The sequence below is a fragment of the Trachinotus anak genome, unplaced genomic scaffold, assembly GCF_046630095.1.
Source record: "Trachinotus anak isolate AG129_WGS33_773 ecotype Australia unplaced genomic scaffold, CSIRO_AGI_Tana_v1 ptg000002l, whole genome shotgun sequence".
Classification (NCBI taxonomy): domain Eukaryota; kingdom Metazoa; phylum Chordata; class Actinopteri; order Carangiformes; family Carangidae; genus Trachinotus; species Trachinotus anak.
Genome location: NW_027273853.1, coordinates 1,373,700 through 1,384,913, shown reverse-complemented (window position 1 = coordinate 1,384,913; position 11,214 = coordinate 1,373,700). Strand labels below are relative to the sequence as shown.

Below are 11,214 nucleotides of genomic sequence, written 5' to 3'. Positions count from 1 at the left end.
TTGCTTAGGATGATCCACAACTTGTTTTTTCAGTGGAGGTCAAGGAAAAGTGGTTAAAATAGGAGATTATTGAAACATTTTGGCCACAGTCCTAGTTTTCCCCTCTGCCTTTTTGTCGGTTCATCTGTTTTGCTGTGTTTTGGCCCTGTGTCTCTTGCTCCTGTTCTGTTTCCACTGCTACCAGGTGCTTAGATTTTCAGTTTTACTTCTGTTGAGTGTCTCCTTGTGCTTCTATTTTTTGGACTTTGGATTCCTGACCTGGATTTATTTCTGAATAAAGTAAGACTTTTTCTTTGATTAATGAATCACTGGACTTTACCAGCTCAGTTTTTCTTTTTGTGTCTGCGCTTGGGTCCTGTAATTACAATTCATGACACGATCTGTAAATGTGTGCAGCTCTGACCTGGTTTCACAGTTCACTTTCTCTTCTGTCAGTAATGTACGTAACATGGCTGATCTGGACATGTGTAGGGTGTTTTTATATGTCATGCTTGTTCCATGGTCTGATCTGACCATAGAACAAGCTTACCCTTGAACTTTTATTAAATACTGTTCATACACCAGGCATTAGCACTGGTACTGGGAGCCATCTAGCTGACATACAAGCTGGTTTTCCAGAGCACAAAGAATACACAAGAAATAAACTGAGACAACTGAGGTGAGGATTTCAGTGTAAAGCAGATGACTTCTTGGGGCAAACTGTAGCTTACAAAATAAATACATGGTTCAGTCATCAAATTTAAAAACTGTTTTCATGTTATTGTTAAATTCAACCATCAGAAAAGAAGGATTATATTCTAACACTAATGGTTTTACAAAAGGATAAACATGAGAATATGAAACAAAAGCTACACACCTGAGTGAGCCAGTGTAGCGCAGAGCCTCTAAGAGGGACTCACACAGACTCTGACAGACAGCAGTCTCTCTGTCCCAGTAGAGGCAGAGATTCACCTTCACAGACACCTCCTGCATGACTTTTACAGCTCTTTCAAACAGATGTCTTTTACCCTTAACTGGGAGGTGCAGCTGATTTCCATCAAGGCCAAGTAAGCTGACGTGGTCCATCTGCCCTTCACTGAGAAGGAAAATCTTCCACATCTGCCGTGGCAGCGGGTCACACCTATAACGTGAAGAATAATCAAAGACCATTTCCTCATTATGAAAGTAATCAAGGATCATTCTGGTTATATTTTCCATTAGTTTCCTGTTTCTGCTTGGGGCACCACACTCCAAACACACACCCAGATGTACCATTGGACATTTTGAAGGCATCCAAACAGTCGTCTCATTCCTCGCTCTGATACCGTTGCGTCTTCTAGGTTCAGCCTGATTTTCCTCTCCTTGGACTGAGTGACCACGTAGGCCACAGCACAGCATGAGTAAGGGTCCAGACTCTGTTCAGTGAGATCCAGGCAGTAGTCCAGTTTGTCCAGAAGGTAGATACATGCTTCAGGACACTGGGACTCATACAGGCACTGGCATAAGAACAGTATGTCCACATCAGAGCCACTGTCCTCAGTATCAGACTCATGTTGCTCACACACACTATGAGAAAATGTGCTTATCACTTCCTTAAAGAACCAGTCAGATGTATTCTTGAGCTCCTCAGCTGGGATCAGACACTTCATCAAACTCGGTTTCTTCTCAGATCAGATGCCTCAGGTGTTTCATCTCCTGAGTCAGACATTGCTGAAAAACATCCTTAACTTTGTCTGGATTCTTCAAGAGCCACATTGCTGCAAAAAACTCCTGCATTGTGTAATGGAGAAATACATATGTGGTTTCTCTCTCAGTGAGGGCCACTTTGATAACGAGCGGTTTCAGGAAGGAGAGCACACAGCTGTCTTCACAGGGCAGTTCTGTCAAGTTCACAGTTTTTCCTTCAGTTGCTTGAAAAGCAACCTGAGCCAAAGACAGCAGTTCCTTCCCCTTGTTGTTGATGAAGGAGTTTAGGTCTTTGGTTTTTGTTTTGTTGCTGTTGGTTTGAAGGCAGAAACGAACAATATTGATGTAAACTTCAGTTATAGTGCAGGGCTGTGGAGGGTCTTCTGATGAAAAGCAGGCAGCCACCATCAGTGCATACTCTGGGACGTGGCAAAGAGTTAACAACTCCAAGCTGCTCAGAACCTTCTTCCGTTCTTGGCCGAGTGTTGCAGACAAGTATGTTTTTATGGACTGTTCACTAAATCCTTTCACTTCCATTCTGACAAAGTCCCTGGAAAAGAAGTCGTCCTCATCATCTGGTCTGCACGTTATGATGATTTTTGCATCAGGTAGTAGATCTTTCTTTACAAGTTTCTGCACCACTGATGAAGAGAGATCTGTGATTCCATCAAAAATGATTGTAACTTTGTCAGAGTTATTCTTTATATCATCTAAGACCTCTTCTTTGCCTGTATCTGGTTCACTGAACACACTGAAAAGAAGATCCTCCAAGCTCATGTTCTTGGTGAATTCGGATGTTACTCTCATGTCAAAGTAAAACATGTAATCTAGCTCCTCGCTGTCTCTTTCTGTCCACAGTTTCAACATTTCCTGAGTGAGCGCCGTCTTTCCAATTCCAGGCTTCCCAACCAACACTATGTTCTCATCTGTTTTCAGCAGGTCACTGGGGGAAGTTTCTGCTTTGTTCTCAGGGATGTATGTCCTTAGCTTTTTAGGGCGACTCATCTTACTTTTCTTGCTCTTCAGTTTCTTTATTTTAGATGGACAAATATTTCCTTGTGTGTCTAACACAAGTGATGTGTAGGACAGATCAGGCCTGTTGCTCCCTACAAACAGAGCTTTGTTTGCCATCCAAAACTCATTTGATATTCTTTGTGCTTTTTTCTTCAGCTTTGCCTGATATCTGTGGCATGGCCTTGGACCTAAAACAAAACCAACAGTGAGTAAACAAATATTCTGTGAGTCCTTGCACACACTAGCTGAACAGTGGATGAATATTTGCACACAGACATTACATACAATCAGCACATCAGTGATAAATAATATGACACAGCATCAATCATTATCAGAATTAAATACCTTGTAAATAGTTCATATCCATTGGTGTGTCTTCCATAAAAGGAAAGCAGCTGATCCAGTGGTGCAGGTCAAACATCTTGGTCCCAGTAGAAGCTCCACTCTTTTTCTCAGGGGGGAGGGGTGGCCCCCCAAAGGTCCTCTTCCTCATCATGTCAATGATCTTGAGGAATTGGTAACAAGCTGCTTTTGCAGTGACGTGTTTGCAGGACTGTCTAAACATCATGCAGCTGCAGCAATTTAACAGTTTAACATCAGTTCTGATGGTGTCAATCCAAGATGGAGATCTGTGTCCTTCTGAACAATGTGCAAACCAAAATAACAGCGATGGGAATCCAAACATTCCTGAGAGCAGGTCCTTTATGGTCTCATGTCTCGTGTTGGCAGATCCACTGCAACACTATATGTGATTTGTCTGCAGCACAGGTAAAAGGCCTGGCTGGACCCAGTCATTTTGAGATAGTTTAAAAATGCTGTTTGAAATTCTTAAACCAGTCTCCACTGTCAGTGGTGGATCAGTGTTATGAACTAACTATTCAGAAAAACATCCAACAGTTAAAGACACTGGTATTTTTTTTTACAATTGGTGTAATCCAAATCAGATTTAAATATTAGACTTCTTGGTAGCACCATCACTGAACTGAAGCATAGTCTTACATTGCAATGTTCAATCATCATGATCCACCACATCAATAAACTACAGCTTGCTTTTAAAATATTTACAGATATTTTAGAATGTACACAACTTTTCTAAGGGAATTGAACAAACATGTTCACCCTCTCCTACACTTTACTCATCATTATTAAATTGAACGTTTTTATTTGTTGTGTCTTCCATTTTATAACTTTGGTTTTGTTTGTAATGTTTATACTTTTGCCATGTTCCCTTTGTATATCATAAAGCACTGGCTTCATTCTCCATTCATACTAAGGTAATATTGTATTAAAAAAGAAGACAGAAACAGGCAACAGCTGACTAGACATCTTTATACACAGACACATGCAAACTGTATATCAGAGAGATACTTACACATAAGCCTCAAAGTCTCTACTGATGATGGACTCCATCAGCTGATCAGTTCCTTTGATACGTGATTTCCCTGATCACAAGATAAAGAAGAAATTCACAAAATATCATCAATTCAATAATTAGTGGGGAACAAGTAGCAAGTTCCCGAATTCCCTGAACAGGATGATCTTATCTGTTAGAATTTGATCCATGAGTCTTATATATCATCATACATCTATAAACTCACACACCACCACATTTCAAATCTTATTTTTGTGCCCTTTCCTGATACAGATTCAGTTTGACACACTCCCTAAAATCTGTAAAAGCAGTGTGCTCTGACTCCCCAACAGCCAAAATCCAGATGAGAAGAGAGAGTCTACTCAGTTGTCACCGAACAATTCAGCTTTATCGAGGGCCTTTTTGTCGATGTTTTTGCCCTGGAATTTATCCTTTACACTACATACATGCTGCTCTATCGCTCTCTGTGAACTAGTACTGAACCACTTTGCACTGAACTTGGTGACATGATGGAGCATCGGGGGCAGTTACTATGAATTATAATTTTTCCTCTGAGGTCTGGTGTATGTCGTTTGACATTGACCTTGGAGGAGGTCTGCCCTCTCTGAGTGCCCTTCTAGTTGTGCATTTAACACCACCAACATTACAGACACAAACACAAATTCTGCATTGGATAAAGTGTATTATTAGAGAAAATTGTTTGTTGCTCATTAACACACAACCTAGCTAGCTACCTCATGTCTTCACAGTGACATTTTTACTTTTACTTTACTTTTGTTTTTAATCCTAAAATACTTAAAAGTACCTTGTTTTGTCTTCCACAGACGAAAACGTCCATACCATCTTAGTTTAACATGAACACAGTGGGTTATCATTAATTACTTTTTCCATTACTATCAATGTCAGTTAATCACATCTGCTCTGCTGTTCCTTTCAAAGTAAAACAGGCACTGCCATACAGCACATAACGAAATAAAATGTAAACTAAACACACCTTTTCGTCAACTTTGCAAATATTGTGACAGAACAAACCATGGATGTGAGTCACTTTACATTTTCTTTAAATACTGCCTTACACACAAAATCATGTATTCAAACATTTATAAAGTAGAAGTGCAAATTAAGTAGTAGTATGTAGTAAAGGTAGTAACTATGGGGAATAAACAATTTCAACTGTATATTTTTGGATTATATTAAATTATATTTGGATTATATTAAAAGTAAAGTAAAGATAGGGCTAATTTTAATGACTTTATATACTGCTGGGTAAGCTATCAGATACTTCAATATCAATAAAGGTCAATAACATCCCTGAAGTCTGAACCTAATAATACATAATAATTTATTTTCTGATTATATTTTATGTGACAAAAACGAAACGTAAGTGACACAAACTGGTACGTAGCAGAGACAGCTGAGAAAGGAGATGGCTCATTTTCAATGGCTAAGATGGCGGACTGGGCAAACAGCCGTTTCTAGACTCTCGCTCAACAGCCCCAAAAATTACACTGACACTTTTGAATTCATCATTAGGAAAAAGCAAAGAGCCAAGTGCACATTCAAAAAAAAGAAAAAGAAAAAAAGAAAGTTTGAAGCTAAGCTAGCTACAGCATCGACCCAAGCTAACAGGTGTGACCATGACTACTCACAGATGGATACCAACAGCAGCAGTGTGGAGAGAAAGAACTTCTCTCACTCCAAACCACAAACCTCCACAGGAACTGAATGAGGTCTCAAATACAACTCTCATCCTAGCAACTGAAAAGCTAACCTCAGAAATTGACAGTTTCTGTGACCAGTTGAGAGAACTTTGGAACAGTGGAAAGAATTTTTTGATCACTTCAGTTCATTCAAACATTTACCTCTTTTGTCAGCGTTACATTATTAAAGCTTTTTTTTTGCACACTTAAGAAGTAAAAAGGGTTTAACTGAGCAAATATATTTTCACTTTTGATACAAGTTATATCTTAAATACTGCAATTAAATTGAGTTGTAAATAATAATATTCAATAGGGGCTTTGAAACACCCAAACACCTGTTAAGTCTTTAATTTTTTTTTTTACTCCCTTTTCATATATGTCTACCTTTCCTTCTACTGTTTTGTATGTTCCACTTAATACAAAGGGTCTAAGAGTTTCTATAAAAAGGAAAACAATCTTCCTGTTCTGTAAAAATGAAAAAGCACATTGTTTTCTTCTTCAAGAAACTCATTGGAATGACATGAATGAAAAATTCTGGTCAAACCAACATTTTATAGTCATGGTACAAATAGGTCAGCTGGTGTTGTAGTTCTTTTCAGTCATTTCCCTGGGAAGATTCTAGCCACTAACATGGGTACTCTTGGTCATTGGATTATTTGTGTTATTGAAACACATGATACATTTCTGATTCTGGGGAATATATGTGGCTATTATAACCCTAATAAAAACAAAACTATCATTATTTAAATTACAAAGACTGTTAAAGAGCTTAGTCAAAGGTATCCAATGGAAAATTTTATATTTGGTGGTGATTAATAATTAAATCATGAATTGATTTCATGTTTAACATGGTGATGGATGATTGGCGTCATAGAATGCCTACAAAATATCAAGGACCACATTATAATCCTGTGTTGCTTGACTTTTGTAGTGTATTTAAATTGAAAGATACATGGTGTTCTGAAAACCCTGATGCCCAAATCTTCACTTGGTTTAAACCAGATGGATCAGTCAAATCCAGAATAGATTTTTGGCTAATGTTAGAATACAGTCCTGGGCTGGAGTCAAAATCCATCATTTCTGTAGCACCCCTAATAGATCACTGTATGGTTAAACTTATTCTTGAACCTGCAAACCCATGTCTAGAGGGAAATAAAAAAGATACTGGAAATTCAACTCAAATCAAAAGAGGCAAGAGTGAAATTCTATGAAGGTTTTACTAATTGATAATCAAGAGTGTACAGAGCCTGAGAGGATTTCTAGGGAAATGTTCCAGTTCTGTAGTAAACTGTACTTGTCCTCTTTTTGCTGTATAAATGCTGATGCTTTCTTTTAGCACATTAAGGATTGGATCCCTAAAGTGGATGAGAGTTTCAAAAATATATGTGATGCAGTATAGATGAAGTGGAAAAGGCAATGAATTGCTTATCCTTAGACAAATCCCCTGGCTCGGATGGTCTGAGTAGTAATTTTGTGGGTATTTTAGGGAATATCTTAAAGATCTTTTTTTTCATATGTTAAAAGAAATATCTGAAATCCACACTCTTCCGAGTACTATGAAGCAAGGGATCATTACTCTCATCCCCAAACCTGACAAAGATCCAAAATGTATTTACAATCTTAAACCCATGATCCTGCTTACTAATGATGCTCAAATCTTAGCTCATATTTATGCCAACAGATTGAAAACTGGTATCACACAAATGATCTCAGATACACAGTCAGGTTTTTTAAAAGGTCGTTCAATCCATAACAATATATGACTTGTGCTAGATTTACTGGATTATAACTGTCTGATCAAAGATAAAGGCCTGATTTTATTCTTAAATTATTTGAAAGCTTTCATCACAATAGAACACATGTTTATGTTCCGTATTTAGAATTATTTGGATTTGGAAAAATCTTTATAAAAATTGTTCAACTTTTTTATAATGATACTTTTAATGATCTTTTACCACAAGCTACATCTCCAAGATGCTTAATTGATAAAGGAATCAAACAAGGTTGCCCCATCTCCCCCTACTTTTTATTGCAGCTGCAGAAATGCTGTCTATCCATGTTAAAAACTTGGATTATGAAAAATTGACAGTGTTAGGCCAACAAATGGTAATCAGCCAACTGGCCGACGACACAAGCATCTTCATGAAAAATAGTGATCAAATTCCAAAATTCCGAGAAAAATTTGATTTCTTCTCTAAGACATCTGGGTTAAAGTTAAACCTTAAAATATGTGAACTATTACCAATTCATCACTCACCCTTACTGAAATCAGCCCTTACATAACTAGGCATACACATTACAAAGGACATCAACACACTAGATAATCTCAACATTTGGAATAATTTAGATACATATAAATCTCACCTGAATTCCTGGTCTCAAGGAGACATCTCTATTACTGGTCAAATATTTCTCAGAAAAATGGACGTCACAAGCTTCATTTACCCAGCATGCTCAATGTCACTTCCCAAAACTGCAGTAAAAGCCATACACCAAGTGAACTTTAATTCCATTTTCCATTAGGAAAGCAACAGTGGTGTTATTATTTTTTTTTTTAATTATCATTATAATTATTTTTATTTTTTTATTATTACAATCAACAGGTATTATTGGAAATTGATCTACAAACATAACTTCAGCCCTCATAATAAACCACTGTGGAAATGCAGATATGTGGTATTTAGGAATAAATCTTTAGTCCATGAAAACTGGCCAGAGAAAGGAATATGGTCTGTAATGCACTTATTAGATGACACTGGAAATATTATAAGACCTTTGTTCCAAATTTAATTTAAATGACCAAAAACAGTACGATAAGGTCCTCAAAGCAATTCCACATTCTCTAATTCTGATGCCCTTTTGCTTATGTAAAAATAATGTAAATCCACAGCTTCCTGAGCTTTTGATGAATGGACACTCTCACACTGGTTTAAAACTGCCCAACACCACAATCCAGAAGGCTTTTGTCAACGAATTATATTCTTTTTCTTCAAACAAACACATAATTTTACAATACTTTTCCAGAGATGAATCTGAATCTGAAAATTAAGATCAAAATTCCTGAAGTTTCCGACTGCACCAAAAGCAAAAGAAGGTCACCTTTTTAAATTATTAATGGTGTTTATCCCTCTGGGGAATTTTCAAGACAGTGTTTCACTGTAGATCATAATAATTGCTAATTTTGTGATGAAAACATTGAAACAACAGACCATTTGTTTTCTTTTATTAATGTAAATTTGCTTGTGCTTTTTGGGAAGTTTTGCATCATTGGTTATTTCCTTAATTTGACAATTTCTCTAAATTGTCCAAAGAAAATGTGATCTTTTAAAAAAAATTGAATACATGACTTGGCAGTGAACACAATCATCATTCTTGGGAATTTTTTTCTACATAAGAGTAGAATTTTCAAAACACAACCGAATTTCTACATTTTTCATAAGGAAGTATGTCATTACTTTTCTTCACTGAAACTGATGGAGAGAAAGAATGTTTTGATACCAGCACTCCTAGGACTGCACCCTTTTTATTTATGTGTTTATTTATTTAACTTCATTTTAGTTACTTTATTTATTTCCCTCCTTTGTTGTTGTGTATGTGATCATTTCTTGTTGCTTGTCCAATGTCTGATATGTTTGATTGAAGTTGTATGGAATTATACCATTTATGATTGTATGAAACTTCCAAAGTTTGAATAAAGTTTGATTTAAAAAATAAATAAATATAATAATAATAATAATAATAATAATAATAATGATAAAAAACCTTTCAATTATTTCCTGTAACTGTGTTAGGTGGGGTGGCGATACGTCCAAAGTAAAAACTGAAATAAAACTTGTGTTTCTTTGCTTCATGAAACTATGACTGTTGTTCTTACGTTATGATGATCACGGGGCGAACCGGGGGGATCAGATAAAGCTGAAAGGCGAAGACGAGCGGGAAGACCAGGCCTTTGTACAGAGGACAGCGCGGAGCCGCTCAGCTTCGCATTGTCTTCAGGTGGCGGCGTGTTTCTTAACGTAGCTGTCGTCCACTGGTGTTTTCTTCAAGGTGGTGGCATAAGTGATGCGTGGGAACAAAGGGAAGGCCTGGGCGCTCTCTTCATCTGCAGAAATAGTCTGAAGGTGGGGGCGACACGTTGTGAGAATAAAACGTCCTTAATCTTAGCTGGTAGGCGCAGAGACCCCGTCATCCCGCCCGGACACTGAGGGCGGAGGGTCCTGCTCCTCCCTGCCAGTCGGCCTGCGAGCTTCCGTTCTGTGCGGCAGATACTCTACGTTACAACAGTTTCCCGTAATAACGGTCTCTGGTTTTACCTGAGGTTTTACTTCCACTGACTGACGCCCAGTGCAGCTCTGTGGCATCAGCAGGGCGTCACCACTGGACCAGGAAACGTCACCTGAAGTCAAGACTCCCAACAGGACCCCGATCTGAAACAAGCTCTCCTGGAGATATGATTGTACCTGACTGAGCTCTTTGAATCAACACATTCAGCTGCTTCCTGACATTAAGCAGATAATAAGTCCAGAGATCTCACCATGTGTACAACACCAGGGCTGTTACAAATGAAATGCATGAATCTGGGTTGTTGGTTGGAAAGCTCATATGCAAAAAAACAGAGTCAAGATGTTTCTGTGTTTCATCAGGGTGATGTCAAAAAAGATTCTGTCTCAAACAACCAGGGCTGGGGGCCTGGAGGCAGCGTCAGGGGTTAAGAAGAGGGGCCCAGTATAGGGACCTGGTGTGTAGTCCTTCAAGGCCCAAGCAGGCATTACAGAATTCAAGCAGCTCTTATCATGGCTGCCATAGATACTTCTAGGCCATTTACTCAGTTAGGAACCTTCCTACACAAAAAAGACTTGGTTCATCACTTTTTTGTGTTCACTGTAAACACTTCAGTTGTCATCTGTGCTACTTGCAGTGTGTCTCTGTATTTGGTTGTGTTGTATTTGCAGCACGTGTTGTCAAATTTATGTAGTGTGTTGAGCTCTGAAAGCCACCATAGAAATCAGTAAAAAAAATGTGCATGTAACATATTTAAAGGATAATTTACATGCTGTAAACATTTCTGCCTTGTTCTGTCCAAAAAACATTCCAAAGTTCAGTTGAAGTTAACAAGAGATTTCAACAGTCACAGTGAGACAAGTCAGTGGGGAAAAAAGTTCCTGTTTGTGTTACAATCCCTTCACCACAGCTCAGCAAAGAAACATCATGCAGGAAAAGGTGGAGGTCTATAAGCCTGTAGCTTTGGAAGATATCCACTTGATTTATCTAACTCAGACTGCTGCAACATATTCATTCAAATGAATGTATTGTACAGAATGATAAATTAATATTACATTAATATTACAGTAGTTATTACTGTGGATTTTGTTCCCATCACTACCACTGAATTCAGTCTAGACATGGATCTTTTCATGGACACTGTCAACAGGAGGAATGACTACAATAACTGTTTCAATGCTC

The 11,214-nt window shown here is 37.9% G+C and overlaps 1 protein-coding gene across 1 annotated transcript; it reads right to left on the bottom strand.

The window, feature by feature from the left end:
* Positions 1-813: 813 nt before the first annotated feature.
* Positions 814-2,827, bottom strand: LOC139627004 (nucleotide-binding oligomerization domain-containing protein 2-like). Its single transcript, XM_071487602.1, has 2 exons — positions 1,252-2,827; positions 814-1,120 (listed from the first exon to the last, which is right to left on the bottom strand). The coding sequence occupies exon 1, from the start codon at positions 2,794-2,796 to the stop codon at positions 1,645-1,647; it is 1,152 nt and encodes a 383-aa protein (XP_071343703.1). The 5' UTR covers positions 2,797-2,827; the 3' UTR covers positions 814-1,120; positions 1,252-1,644.
* Positions 2,828-11,214: the final 8,387 nt, after the last annotated feature.